The following is a 16,122-nucleotide window of genomic DNA, read 5'->3' as shown; positions in this document are numbered from 1 at the left end:
ACCACTCATTCCTCCGCGGCTCTCTCCAGGCGCCACTGTTACCTAATCAGAGCCTCACCAAAGCTAACCCTTTTCAGGCTAACAATATGCTCAGCACATTATGTAAGACATGTAAACTTTTCTCCTCTATGACTAGCATCTCTAGCTCTATATCCTATTTCTCTCGGGCTCTCCATTACGTCTCCCTAGCCCACTGACAATTCCTTCAATAGGCAAACTGATCCTAGCCTGCGGTCCATCACCATTTCTGATGAACATGCCTTTGTCCACCTTCAGTAGACCACAGTCCGCCACAGTGGAATAGACCCCAAGAATTTCTACTTCTCAAGCCAACAACAGGTCTCCAGGACATTACATATTCCCCTCTCTGATCATATTGGTACCAAACCTCCTTGTCTGCTCCTCCCTGCAGTCATCTGTCTCAGTATGGTGCCACAGTATATTGGCGTCACCATATACATCACCTAAGCATCTATCTTCCTGAGTCTTCCATGTCCCTACCTTCCCAGTAGCTATCGTAGCTATCAGTCTAAAAGACCCCTAATCCTATCACCAGCCACCATAACTTGTCATGGTAGCACCATACATCTTCGCAGCTTGACATCTAGACAACCGGCAAGGCAAGGTTTAGTATGTATACATAATACAAAATATGTACGGTCATTACATACATACAGAGAATGCAACAATAAACCAACCTCTGACCAGTTTCTTACATAAAATGAGTCCAGTTCAAAGAACAGGAAACTTAAAAAAGAGACATTTTGCAGTTCAAAATCTGTAAACGCTGGCAATCAGTTCACCATTCTTAATGCACACAATGCATGCTTGTATGCTATAATTGCATGATTTGACATATTATTGACCCATAGAGAACAATGAGATACACTATGGATACCTTCCTATACATTTTTCAGGAGACAGTGTTGTGAAAAAGGTCTGAGCCTCTTCTCTCCACAATATTGGGAAGTAGATAAATTATTATTATCATTAAATAATACTTTTGTTACCCAATTTTAGTATCATTTTTACTTTTTCAGGACGCGAGTGATTTCACAGCCTGTGTATACACTGAAACATAAAATAGTGACTACATTGGAATGGAAGTGCTGCCCAGGGTACAGTGGAGAACAGTGCAAAGTAAAAGGTTTGGCTTCTATCACGTCGTCCTTTTTATTCTTATATATATATATACATATATATATATATATATATATATATATATATATATATATATATATATATATATATATATATATATATATATATATATATATATATATATATAGTGACAAAGCTGTTCACAGGATGGCCTGCAGGGGACTCTAACCAGGCCTTCTATGTACTGAAGGTGTACTAATCAGCAGGGAGAGCTGTGTACGTGCCTGGAGGAGCTAAAATCACCATATACATTCAATTCCTTGCTGCAACCTGGGGCTGGAAGCAGAGCTCAATGCCAAAGCTAGGTCAGGTTCTGAGGGAGAGAGGCTGAAAGCTTAACGTCTGTGGGAGACCAGGCTGCAGTATGGCCACGACGGGGAGGACGCCTCCAGACTGGCATACTGTTAGGTACATGTAGTTGCACCAGGCCACTGTGCTAGAAGTGAGGGAGCTACTGTTCAATTAGCGCCTTAACGGGCAAGCGTTTATTATTTTTCATAGCAAGTATATGTGCTGCCAGTGGCTGATGCGTTTGCACTGGATTTCCTTGCTACCACTGCATATTGAAAATAAACGTAATGTGGACTTTTACATGGACTGAGCATGCCGCTGTGTTGTTGCTGAATCCACCCCCCATGCAAACATTGCCACTATATATATAATTTATATGTATATATATATATATATATATATATATATATATATATATATCAATATCACAATGGTCATAGCAAACAATCGCTTTAAATTCCCGCATGGACATATTATCTAGATGATAAGTATTCTGTAGTTAGCGACACTGAGGTGTTATCAGCAGAGATGAGCGAGCATACTCGTTAAGGCGATTTACTCGAGAGAGAGCATCGCCTTTTTCGAGTACCTGCTGGCTCGTCCCTGAAGATTTGGGTTGGGGGCCGCAGGGGTGAGCGGGGGGTTGCGGAGGGGATCAAAGGGAGAGAGAGATCTCTCTCACTCTCCACTCCACGGCCCCCCACACCCCTGAATCTTCAGGGACGAGCCAGCAGGTACTCGAAAAAGTATGCTCGTTCATCTGTAGTTATCAGTCCTGTACTCATTTTAGCATAGTATTCTCTTTATGTTTTCCAGCCTACCATCGGTTACTACTCTCTTTTCAAATCTGGGTATCCTATCTATCTTTATGCGGGTGTGTCCTAACTTACTTTTCTATTTAGCTGGATATCAGGCCTGGACTGCTCAGTGGGTTGGCTGCCATCTCAAAGCCTCAACTGCACTGATAATACAAGCCCCAGACAATATAACTATCCCCTGTATTACATTAATGCAGTTTTCCAAGCTGAAAGTGATAAAGGAGCTCTGATGACATCACGGTCACATGACCAGCATAGGTCCTTCACCCAGTAGTTCAGCAGCAGTTTCTAGGAGATAAGAGAGGAGAATAGAGAAGCCTATACAGCAGCCTCTACTATCTTTCCTAAAGCAGTACCCATGCAGCTAGATGTCTAAGAGGTGTGGGAAAGAGCAGAATGCAGCTGGTGGTGGAATGCTGCTGCCAGTGGGGAGGAGTAGTTTGGAGGACAATACAGGGATAAAGAAAAATGTTACTGACAGTGGGGGAGGGGGAAAATGTTGCTATCAATGGGGAAAGGGTAGAAACAGTGCTGCTATTGATGCTACACCCTGGTATTAGTTTACAATTTCTGGCATAATATTTTGTGTTGCACTGTGGTATCGTTTTGGTACTGCTGGGATCATATTTAGTACTGCAGTTTGGTATTTGGCACTTCTGTGTGCTGCATTATGGTATTTGGTGCTGCTAGGGGGTAGTATGCGCACTATATGGTGATATTTGATTGGCTCTGGGGGGGGGTTAATATGAGCCTTACATGATAGTATCTGGTACAGGTGAGACCCGATCATCACCATTGTTTGTCTAGTGAGAGTCGCGTAGAAAACAAAATTGAGAAGCTCTGATCTATTGAATTTATCCAGTAGAAGGCAGCTGATATCCCTCCCTGTCTCTTCTTCACCTCCAAGAGTAACACAATTTGTTGCAGCGTGCATTGTGCACCAGTAGTTTTCCATAATATAGGAGGAGGGGGTAAAATTGTATATGGGCCGATGGGGCTTGTGTGCCAGAATTGGTTTTTAATCCTAGTCCAGTTCTACTGAATAGGTTTTGGAGGATATGTTCAGACAATTGTCACAACTTGGGCAGCTATTCAAATCAACATGACATTGCGATATTTTGTCACAAGATCTCAATCCTACGTTTGTCTATAGCAAAAATGCCAGTTAATGTGCTACTGCATCTACCAATATAAAGGAAAATAAGTCAATTGAATACAGAGTCTGGCACTATAAAGGCCCATTTAGACACAACAATTATCGCTCAAAATTCACTCAAAAGCCATGTTTTGAGCGATAATCATTGGGTGTAAATGTGCCCATCTTTCACTTCTGAACCAAATGATAATTTACAGTTTGGCATGAAATCCATCATTTGGCAGAACAACTGATGAGCAGAGCAACACGCTGTGTTCTGCCCGGGGAGCGCTGATAACAGCTGATTACACTGTCTTAGCTTTTAGCCCCATGGCAGAACAAAGGGGATGTATTCAGAGAACAGCAGGTGGTCTGTTCCCTGAATACAGCTCCTGATGGCTCACATGCTACTAATTGGTACTAATAGGCATTAGTAACAAGTAGTAGTTTTATGCAAAATGATCGCTCAAAAGCCATCTTTCGAGCGATCATCCTTATGTGTAAATGCAACTTAACTGAGGACCACTAATTAGCATAAAAGTAAATTAATTAGTCCATGAGGAAAGAATACCTGACATATGGAAGTTAGGTAAACTACCTGAAGAAACAGAAGATCTAAATGGAATTCTATTCAGACAGCGCTGTATCCAGATTCCTTGGGGTTTCCACCAAATAGCAGTAATTGGAGGCACACCAAAGTTCAGAGTCTTTGAGAGTTTTGGAACAATAGCCGTCTCCCTGAGGAAGGAAACTGGTGTTTCTTCAACAAGTAGAAGGCTTTTTGCTGATTAGGGGCCACAATTCTAGTGTCAGCATCTATATACAATTCAGCTGTTATTCTTATTTGTATTTTACAGTAGATGCAGTGTCAGCTGGATAATTTGTTATATACATTTGTAGGTATATGTATGATGAGCTAAAACGAAATGTAAGGAAGTACGCAAGATATCGTCAGTGATTGGGATGAATGAGATGATCAGCTTTGAAAAAAGGCAGAAAAAAAACCACTTGTGCATTATATCAATACCCAACAGAGTAGCACAAAACATTTTTCAAAGCCAGTCATCTTCTGCCTCTGATCTCGGGATCTCTCAACCCAAGGAAAGGAGATTTTAAGATTATATCTAACCAAAGTTAATTGACAATCACAATGTGATCAATTGGATACACATAGGCTTGATGACTGTCAATAGTACCTTTTCCGCAAGCGAAATAAGCTAATAGGTCTCAACAACAGCGCAAAACCCCACTATTAAACAAAATCCTAGAAGGGATTAGAAAGAAAGGTATTGAGCTATATCAGTCAGAAAAAACTTACAAAGCCATTTCTAAAGGTCGGGGTCTCCAGTGAACCATGTTGAGAGCCAATATCCTCAAATGTAGTGAAGTTGGAAGAGCAATGAATCTTGCCATTTGTAGATGGCCAACCAAAATAAGTGCATAGGTGACGCATCCAAGAAGTAATGCAATAACTCAGATGAACATCATTACATTAGAAGGTCCAAAAACACAGGTCTTTTGGGATAATATTCTGTACACAAATGGGCGATATGGGTCACATTACTTCTGGTGTAAAGGATTCCGCAATAAGAACATTAAATCATAGCAGCAGTCAAACATTGTGGTCCTAGTATAGTGGAGATACTTTGCTGTTTCAGGGCTTGCATGGTTTGCTATAACTGAAGGAACAATAAATGTTGGTTGCTACCAGAAAATCCTAAAGAAGAATGCCCTGTTCTTAAAAACCAATGGAGTAAAATAGAAATACAATGATCTGGAGCAAAGAACAAATCTACAAAACCATGTCCACCTCTGAATGGCTTAAAATAAAGAAAATAAAGTTTTTATAGTGATCAAAATCCTAATTTTAATCCCTAATGTAATGAGCTGTTATCAGTTTGATAGGATTCATTGCATTTATTGTGAAAAATATATAAAATAAAAATATTAAAGTAGTTTTCTTTGTGTCACGTTACAATTTAACCTTTCAATATTTTTCATTAAGATTTTCAAAATAATACATATATTTGTATATTACATATAATTTTTTAAAATGTTTTATAACAGTTTAATGTTACAAATAAACTACTGTATTTTTCATATCGGTCTGCAGAAATAACATAGAAATTAGCAGTCAGTTTTACTGTCATATGCATGTACTTGTATAACCACTAGATGTCTCCATTCTACCAAATCGTAAAACTTTGCAGTGGCAGAGATTGCTGTCTGGGAGAGCAGCGCATACAGCAGGATGTGTGCACATATTATATATAAACTGTAAATGCCGAGTTTCATATATATATATATATATATATATATATATATATATGTGTGTGTGTGTGTGTGTGTGTAGTACTATATATATATATATATATATATATATATATATATATATATATACACACACACATGCACATATAGCTCATATATATCTATGCATATAGTATTTTGCGTGTGTGTGTGTGTATACATGAGGTGTATGCATATATAAACTGACATAACTATAGGGGATGCAGTTTCACCTGGGCACAGGAACCTTAGGGGCCCATAGGGCTCTCTTCTCCAAATAGGGAGCCCAGTACTATGAATACAGCATTATAGTTGGGGCCCCTGTTAAAGATTTAGCATTGGGGCCCAGGAGCTTCAAGTTACGCCTCCGCATATATATATATATATATATATATATATATATATATATATATATATACAGTATATTCTCATATAACAAAGTGAGACATACATGGCACTATCCAATTGTCTATTGAAACATGTCTATGCAGTAGAGGTCAAAAATGTCCCAGCAGCAGGATGACCTGGATGATCTGACGGGTCAGCATTCAGCATTCGCTATGATTTGCAGTACATTATCTAAGTGCCTTGCATATCATTTGAGAATTCCTGCATGTTATATACTTAATCCTATAGATGCTTTTTTTAAGGACAATAAGGTAATAGTTAATAAAATGGCTTAGAGGATCACAAGATTAATGAATCTAGGCCACTAAGCTCCACTATAGTGATTCTTCACCAGAGGATTTAGATGCACTAAGTAGTTTTAAAAAGAATTACTTCAGGGTGTGACTGTGCAGCAGAAGGATATGATATAAAATATGAGCATTTATAAAGACAAAACTGATTTTGAATCAAATTAGATCCTTTCTCGGAAAAAAGTCTGAAACATCACAATGCTTACGGGACTTGGAATTATGAATTCCGAAACTCAATAAAACCAATAAAAAGTACAGTATAAAAATGTCATAGTATATTATAGAAGTAGCAACTCTATCCCTGAAGCATTCCATGTCTGACTATTCTGCTATGGCTGGAGGAGGTGGAGGGATTACATTGTAAGGTAGCGGTAAGAACTGTTCCAAATAGTTATCTACTTTTGTGTATTATGGGGTTGGGCCAAGTTTAACACTGAAGCTACCCTTACATGGAGTGACTGTTGAGCGCATAGACATCGGCAGTCATCCCACTGACTATCGCGTATGTGATATTACACAGGAGCGATAGACTTCAGAGAACGCGGGTGGAGCAGCCGGAGATATCATCTGGCCTGCCTGCCACCATTGAGGTCACTTTCACAAGGCCGAGAAACTCGTGCGAGATTTGTGTGCTGCGAATCACAAATCTTGCGTGGATATGAACTCCATTCTTTTGAATGGAGTCTTATACGTGAGCAATGCTTATGTCCTATCTCAATGGGGCCTTTAATGCATCGCATGCCGTGCGATACGTGTGCGATGTGACGTTTCCCACTGAAATCAATGTGAGACACTTCCAATCCACTATCGGACATGAAACTCATGTGAAAGGATCTGAATTTCACAGATGCAATGCATTTTTGCCAAGTTTCTCGGTCCGATATTGCGCTCTTCTGAGTGTAGGTAGCCTAACAGACGGTCATTCATAGATGAATGACTGTTTACATGGGCCAATGGCTTAAGTAAAAAACAAGTGATTCCAACAAGTGCGCAATCTCTTGCTCAGTGCTCAGTTGGTGGCCATGTGTACACAGGACAACTGTGGCCTGAAATCGCTGTCTCCATTGATTATTCGAGAGATAATCATCCCGTGTAAATGTACCTTTATCCCTTACCTACAGGATAGTGGTGGTTCGATCGCTGGGACTCCACCATTCATGAGAATGTGGGTCCTGTGTACCCCCAAATGAATGGAGCCACTGTATAGCATGCATACTGGCGCTCCATTGACTTCAGCGGGACTGACAGAGCTTTGTGAGTACTTGTACTCACCTATCTCTGGCAGTCCCATTAAAACAAATGGAGTGACAGTGCACTTGCTCAACTGCCTCTCCATTCATCCAGGGTACACAGGACCCCACAATTCTGAACAAGACTTAGTGGGATCATTGCTTTGAAGAGTTTTGTTAGCAGAGAGCCTACCAAGCCATAGGGTTAGACCGGGGGTGTAGAAGTGGCAGTCCACCCGGGCCCTGGAGCCTTAGGGGACCCAAAAATCCATCAGACACATAAGAAAATACCAGTATTATAAATGTTACATGCTTGAAGAGGGCCTACTTATGTATTTTGCTATGAGGCCCAGGAACTTCAAGTTACAAGATAAGCCTCTGTATCTAGCAAATGATGAGAGACCTAACCAATTAAGACCTACCTAAGCAATTAAAGGCTCTTTATGAAACCAAAGAGGGCAGCGCCTTGAGGTGATGAAAGGGGCGTGTTTTAGGAATAAGACCTTATGGAAAGTTCCTCTTAACCCCGCATGGAATCCACAACCATGGAGAGCTGCATATGCAAAAAGAAAAGAACCCCCCAACATATGGAGGTAAGAAATAGATTAGGGTATATCATACGCGCTCAAGGGGTTAAATGGTGGGAAATAGTTTACAGTACTTACTAGGGAGGGAGAGATCCCCCTTACAATTTGAAGTTGGGCTCTTGGTATAGGACTACAATAGAATGCCTACTGATTTAAAGGAAATGTACAGTAATAGCCATGTTATTCCTTTGCTTTCAGCTCAGCAGATTCAAAAACCGAAGCACGAGAACCAGGCAGAAAGCAGTCTTGCCGTTAATGCAGTAGATTCTGGAGATAACAGAACACCAACATATGACCCAGGTAAATCTATTAATGATGTTAATATACTTACATAATATAAATAATTATTCTTCTTTGTCTAAAACCCTGACAATATTGAGTGAGATAAAAATCCATTGCTGGAGATTAGGTTAGATTACAATGCCAAATGCAATTTCTACTTGCTAGAAGGATTGCTTGACAATAAGATGATCACAGAAAATGTTGTGGTTTGGAACCCCAGCAATCTGCTATTATCTTTGAGGAGATCTGGTAGTAAGTATTCTGTTTCCCTGGGGAAAAGTAAAAGAGTTGTCCAGCTCTGTATGATTGATGACATATCCTCAGGATAGGGCATCAGTAACTGAGCTACCCCTACCGATCAGCTGTTCTTCGGGGGCTGCTGTGTCAGTGTATGGAGGCTGAAACACACAGGTCTGTACACATAGGTCTGTACACACTGGCCTACCATTGTATTATATGTCCCATTTAATGAAAAAATAAATCTTGAAATATTCCAGTTTTCTCACTGGCTGCTAGAGCAGACACAGTAGGCTGATTCTATCTGTGTTCTGCAGCTCACTTGTCAGCTTGGTTGTTTAAATTGAGACAGAATCAACATTATTAGTATCCGAGTCATCACATTATTATTAGAGAAGAGGTGATTCACCAGCAAACTTTTCTTTTAAATGATAATTATATCGGCTTCTCATAAATGAAATCGAAACATCAATAGCACATACAGGGTGTTGTTCATATATGTGAACTATATAATTTGAAGTTCACCCTTAGACAAGTTGGGGCCAATAGCTATAAAATATAACAATACGCCACTATGTATAATATATCACCTACTTTACCTCCTTAGTTCTGTTTATTCCTGAGTGTTATTTGTACTGATATATAGAATTCTGTGGTTAAGTAGTGGATACTGACTACAGTTTATGTTATGTTTCACAACAGTATTTTTGACTGATCTGGTTTTACTAATAATGGAAATCAGCAAAATGGAAGAGAAATGGAAAACATTCCTTCTGTTTTGTTTTTTTTTTAATTTATAAAACAGATTAGAGATGAGCGAGCACCAAAATGCTCGGGTGCTCGTTACTCGGGACAAAATTATCGCGATGCTCGAGGGTTCGTTTCGAGTAACGAACCCCATTGAAGTCAATGGGCGACCCGAGCATTTTTGTATATCGCCGATGCTCGCTGGGCAATTCAAGAAAGTGATGGGAACGACACAGCAACAGATAGGGCAGGCGAGGGGCTACATGTTGGGCTGCATCTCAAGTTCCCAGGTCCCACTATTAAGCCTCAATAGCGGCAAGAGTGCCCCCCCCCCCCTCCCAACAACTTTTACTTCTGAAAAGCCCTCATTAGCAATGCATACCTTAGCTAAGCACCACACTACCTCCAACAAAGCACACTGCCTGCATGACACTCCGCTGCCACTTCTCCTGGGTTACATGCTGCCCAACACCCCCACTGCACGACCCAGTGTCCACAGCGCACACCAAATTGTCCCTGCGCAGCCTTCAGCTGCCCTCATGCCACGCCACACTCATGTCTATTTATAAGTGCGTCTGCCATGAGGAGGAACCACAGGCACACACTGCAGAGGGTTGGCACGGCTAGGCAGCGACCCTCTTTAAAAGGGTCGGGGTGATAGCCCACAATGCTGTACAGAAGCAATGAGAAATATAATCCTGTGCCACCGCCATCAGGAGCTGCACACGTGGGCATAGCAATGGGGAACCTATGTGCCACACACTATTCATTCTGTCAAGGTGTCTGTATGCCCCAGTCAGACCGTGGTCTTTTATAAATAGTCACAGGCAGGTACAACTCCGCAATGGGAATTCCGTGTGCACCCACAGCATGGGTGGCTCCCTGGAACCCACCGGCTGTACATAAATGTATCCCATTGCAGTGCCCATCACAGCTGAGGTAACGTCCGATTAAATGCAGGTGGGCTTCGGCCCACACTGCATGCCCCAGTCAGACTGGGGTTCTTTAGAAGTGGATACATGCAGTTACAACTCCGTGTGGACCGACAGCATGGGTGGGTGCCAGGAAGCCACCGGCGGTACATAAATATATCCCATTGCAGTGCCCAACACAGCTGAGGTAATGTTGTGCTTAATGCAGGTGGGCTTCGGCCCACACTGCATGCCCCAGTCAGACTGGGGTTCTTTAGAAGTGGACACATGCAGTTACAACTCCCTGTGGACCCACGGCATGGGTGGCTCCCTGGAACCCACCGGCGGTACATAAATATATCCCATTGCAGTGCCCAACACAGCTGATGTAACGTCAGCTGTAATGCAGGTGGGCTAAAAATTAATTTGATTACACTGTAGGCGAGGGCCCCCAAAAATTGGTGTACCAACAGTACTAATGTACCTCAGAAAAATTGCCCATGCCCAACCAAGAGGGCAGGTGAAACCCATTAATCGCTTTGGTTAATGTGGCTTAATTGGTAACTAGGCCTGGAGGCAGCCCAGTTAAAATAAAAATTGGTTGAGGTGAAAGTTTCAACGCTTTAATGAGCATTGAAACGTATAAACATTGTTTACAAAAATTATATGACTGAGCCTTGTGGGCCTAAGAAAAATTGCCCGTTCGGCGTGATTATGTGAGGTTTCAGGAGGAGGAGCAGGAGGAGGAGGAGGAATATTATACACAGATTGATGAAGCAAAAAGGTCCCCGTTTTTGATGGTGATAGAGAACGATGCTTCCATCCGCGGTTGCAGCCTACGTATTGCTTAGGTATCGCTGCTGTCCGCTGGTGAAGAAGAGAAGTCTGGGGAAATACAGGCTTTGTTCATCTTGATGAGTGTAAGCCTGTCGGCACTGTCGGTTGACAGGTGGGTACGCTTATCCGTGATGATTCCCCCAGCCACACTAAACACACTCTCTGACAAGAAGCTAGCCGCAGGACAAGCAAGCACCTCCAGGGCATACAGCACGAGTTCAGGCCACGTGTCCAGCTTCGACACCCAGTAGTTGTAGGGGGAAGAGGCGTCACGGAGAACGGTCGTGCGATCGGCTACGTACTCCCTCACCATCCTTTTACAGTGCTCCCGCCAACTCAGCCTTGACTGGGGACCGGTGACACAGTCTTGCTGGGGAGCCAGAAAGCTGGCAAAGGCCTTGGATAATGGTCCCCTGCCTGCGCTGTACATGCTGCCTGATGTCTGCGCCTCCCGTGCTACATGGCCCTCGGAACTGCGCCTTCGGCCACTAGCGCTGTCGGATGGGAAGTTTACCATCAGTTTGTCCACCAGCGCCCTGTGGTATAGCATCATTCTCGAACCCCTTTCCTCTTCGGGAATGAGAGTGGAAAGGTTCTCCTTATACCGTGGGTCGAGCAGTGTGTACACCCAGTAATCCGTAGTGGCCAGAATGCGTGTAACACGGGGGTCATGAGAAAGGCATCCTAACATGAAGTCAGCCATGTGTGCCAGGGTACCTGTACGCAACACATGGCTGTCCTCACTAGTAAGATTACTTTCAGGATCCTCCTCCTCCTCCTCTGGCCATACACGCTGAAAGGATGACAGGCAAGCAGCATGGGTACCCTCAGCAGTGGGCCAAGCTGTCTCTTCCCCCTCCTCCTCATGCTCCTCCCCCTCCTCCTCCTCCTCCTCCTCCTCCTCTGGCCATACACGCTGAAAGGATGACAGGCAAGCAGCATGTGTACCCTCAGCAGTGGGCCAAGCTGTCTCTTCCCCCTCCTCCTCATGCTCCTCCCCCTCCTCCTCCTCCTCAACGTGCTGAGATATAGACATGAGGGTGCTCTGACTATCGAGCGACATACGGTCTTCCCCCGCCTCCGTTTCCAAGTGCAAAGCGTCTGCCTTTATGCTTTGCAGGGAACTTCTCAAGAGGCATAGCAGAGGAATGGTGACGCTAATGATTGCAGCATCCCCGCTCAGCATCTGGGTAGACTCCTCAAAGTTTCCAAGGACCTGGCAGATGTCTGCCAACCAGGCCCACTCTTCTATAAATAATTGAGGAGGCTGACTCCCACTACGCCGCCCATGTTGGAGTTGGTATTCCGCAATAGCTCTACGCTGCTCATAGAGCCTGGCCAACATGTGGAGCGTAGAGTTCCACTGTGTGGGCACGTCGCACAGCAATCGGTGCACTGGCAGATGAAACCGATGTTGCAGGGTCCGCAGGGTGGCAGCGTCCATCTTGGAGTTGCGGAAATGTGCGCTGACCCGGCGCACCTTTCCGAGCAGGTATGACAAGTGTGGGTAGCTTTTCAGAAAGCGCTGAACCACCAAATTAAAGACATGGGCCAGGCATGGCACGTGCGTGAGGCTGCCGAGCTTCAGAGTCTCCACCAGATTACGGCCGTTGTCACACATGACCATGCCCGGTTGGAGGCTCAGCGGCGCAAGCCAGCGGTCGGTCTGCTCTGTCAGACCCTGCAGCAGTTCGTGGGCCGTGTGCCTCTTCTCTCCTAAGCTGAGTAGTTTCAGCACGGCCTGCTGACGCTTGCCCACCGCTGTGCTGCCACGCCGCGCGACACTGACTGCTGGCGACGTGCTGCTGCTGACACATCTTGATTGCGAGACAGAGGTTGCGTAGGAGGAGGAGGAGGAGGAGGGTGGTTTAGTGGAGGAAGCATACACCGCCGCAGATACCACCACCGAGCTGGGGCACGCAATTCGGGGGGTGGGTAGGACGTGAGCGGTCCCAGGCTCTGACTCTGTCCCAGCCTCCACTAAATTCACCCAATGTGCCGTCAGGGAGATATAGTGGCCCTGCCCGCCTGTGCTTGTCCACGTGTCTGTTGTTAAGTGGACCTTGGCAGTAACCGCGTTGGTGAGGGCGCGTACAATGTTGCGGGAGACGTGGTCGTGCAGGGCTGGGACGGCACATCGGGAAAAGTAGTGGCAACTGGGAACCGAGAAGCGGGGGGCCGCCGCCGCCATCATGTTTTTGAAAGCCTCCGTTTCCACAAGCCTATACGGCAGCATCTCCAGGCTGATCAATTTGGCAATGTGCACGTTTAACGCTTGAGCTTAAGCGGGTGCGTGGCTGCGTACTTGTGCTCGCGCTCAAACAGTGGCGCTAGCGACGTCTGGACGCTGCGCTGAGAGACATTGCTGGATGGGGCCGAGGACAGCGGAGGTGAGGGTGTGGGTGCAGGCCAGGAGACGGTAGTGCCTATGTCCTCAGAGGGGGGTTGGATGTCAGTGGCAGGTTGGGGCACAGGGGGAGAGGCAGTGGTGCAAACCGGAGGCGGTGAACGGCCTTCGTCCCACCTTGTGGGGTGCTTGGCCATCATATGCCTGCGCATGCTGGTGGTGGTGGCTCCGCAGCTGATCTTGGGGCGACAAAGGTTGCACACCACTGTTCGTCGGTCGTCAGGCGTCTCTGTGAAAAACTGCCACACCGTAGAGCACCTTGACCTCTGCACGGTGGCATGGCGCGAGGGGGCGCTTTGGGAAACAGTTGGTGGATTATTCGGTCTGGCCCTGCCTCTACCCCTGGCCACCGCACTGGCTCGGCCTGTGCCCACACCCTGACTTGGGCCTCCGCGTCCTCGCCCGCGTCCACGTCCTATAGGCCTACCCCTACCCCTCAGCATGGTGTATTACCAGTAGTGCAGAAACAGAACGCTGTAATTAAATGTGACGCTTATTGGCCTGTGGTTGGAGGCTGACTTTGCTTACGGAACGCCAGGAAATAATTTTGCGCAAGCCTGCTGTAACACTTAGCTGGCTGCGTATGAATTAGGAGGACTACTACACCCAGCACAGACCCAGAACACTGAGGACAGTCACAGGCAGCCCAAATAGATTTTTTTCCCCAAATGTTTTTGCAAAGGCCCACTGCCTATATTCAATAAATATGTCTTCTGTCCCTGCCTTACAATATATGTCTTCTGTCCCTGCCTAATCACCACTTCTGGTCCTGGAGTATTACTGCAGGGCGCAATGCTCTGCACGGCCGATATACCAAAAAAAAAAAATGTGCAACACTGCAAAGAGCAGCCTCCACAGTACTGCACACGGTTAGATGTGGCCCTAAGAAGGACCATTGGGGTTCTTGAAGCCTAAAATACTCCTAACGCTCTCCCTATAGCAACTCCACCAAGACAGCACTGTCCCTAAAGTATGTCAGAACGCATCTGTGGCGAGCCGCGGGAGGGGCCGATTTTTATACTCGGGTGACACCTGATCTCGCCAGCCACTCACTGCAGGGGGGTGGTATAGGGCTTGAACGTCGCAGGGGGAAGTTGTAATGCCTTCCCTGTCTTTCTATTGGCCAGAAAAGCGCGCTAACGTCTCAGAGATGAAAGTGAAAGTAACTCGAACATCGCGTGGTACTCGTCACGAGTAACGAGCATCTCGAACACGCTAATACTCGAACGAGTATCAAGCTCGGACGAGTACGTTCGCTCATCTCTAAAACAGATCCATCTAAAAATGGATAATATGCTTTCTGCTTAATGTCAATTTTTCAGCATTTGAAACAACTCTGTTTTGTGGTGGTGGCTCAGTAGTTAGCACTGTTGCCTTGCAGTACTAAAGTTTAAATTTCATCAAAGACAACATCTACATTGACTTTGAAACACTCCATACGGATGTTACCCTTGGTCATATTTAAACCTAGAACTCCAGCAATGCAAGGCTAACAACTGAGCCATCACACTTGTTTTTGCTCATCCTACTCCACAGTCGTCACGTAGCAGGAGGGAGGGTAGTATGGGCAGCACCGGGCAGGGGCATAGATACAGGAAAGGGGTTACCATAGCTAAGATTTAAAAAAGATCATCATGTGATGCTGATTGACAGCACTACTCCCCTACCCACTTCAGACAGAATTTTAACCCCTTAGTAACATACATAGTAACATGGTATGTTAGGCTGAAAAAGAGAAATGTCCATTTAGTTCAGCTGGTTTCCACCCCACACCACTCCCGCATGTTAAAACAGAGGAAGGAAAAAAAAAACAATGAGGTAAAGACCAATTTACCCCATTTTGGGGGAATACATTTCTTCCTGACTCCATAATGGCAGTCAGAATAATCCCTGGATCAACACTCTTCAGAGAAAAGTTCCTCCTGACTCCTTCCTGCTGTCTATTTTGGACCCAACAATGTGACGATTTGTGGAGGATTTTCACTTCCCCTTTTCAAAAGCCATAACTTTTTTTTTCCCATCCACATGGTCATATGATGGCTTGTTTTCTGTGTGGCAAGCTGTAGTTTTTATTGGTGCCATTTTCTGGGTACATATAATGAATTTTTTACAGCGTTAATAATACAGCATAAATGACATGATACAGTTTTTCTGCAGCTTGGTACAACTACGGCAATACTAAAATTATATTTTTTTAGGTTTTTCCACTTTTCTACAATAAAAACACTGTATTTTTGCACAAATACGTTTTTTTGCATTGTTACATTCAAAGTCCCATAACTTTTTTATTTTCCCATCAGTGGAGCTCTGTGATAGCTTGTTTTTTTGCGCAACAAGCTGCACTGTTTAGTTGTTCCATTTTGGGTTACAAAAAGCTTTTTTGATTACTTTTATTGGGCTTTTGGTAGGAAAAATGAACAAAAAAATATATATTTTGGCTAGGTTTTTTGCCTTTTTTTTTAAAAAGCATGCAGTATAATATGTTCAATCCAC

At 44.4% G+C, this 16,122-nt stretch overlaps 1 protein-coding gene across 1 annotated transcript in view; it reads left to right on the top strand.

Moving 5' to 3' along the window:
• MMRN1 (multimerin 1) overlaps positions 1-16,122 on the top strand; it is an 87,575-nt gene that overhangs the window by 53,317 nt on the left and 18,136 nt on the right. The window contains exons 3-4 of the mRNA XM_066574038.1: positions 1,041-1,147; positions 8,407-8,508. Coding sequence (XP_066430135.1) covers positions 1,041-1,147; positions 8,407-8,508 — 209 coding nt within the window. The remainder of the gene's footprint in view (positions 1-1,040; positions 1,148-8,406; positions 8,509-16,122) is intronic.

The sequence above is a fragment of the Eleutherodactylus coqui genome, chromosome 7, assembly GCF_035609145.1.
Source record: "Eleutherodactylus coqui strain aEleCoq1 chromosome 7, aEleCoq1.hap1, whole genome shotgun sequence".
Classification (NCBI taxonomy): domain Eukaryota; kingdom Metazoa; phylum Chordata; class Amphibia; order Anura; family Eleutherodactylidae; genus Eleutherodactylus; species Eleutherodactylus coqui.
This window is presented reverse-complemented; position numbering and strand designations above follow the sequence as displayed.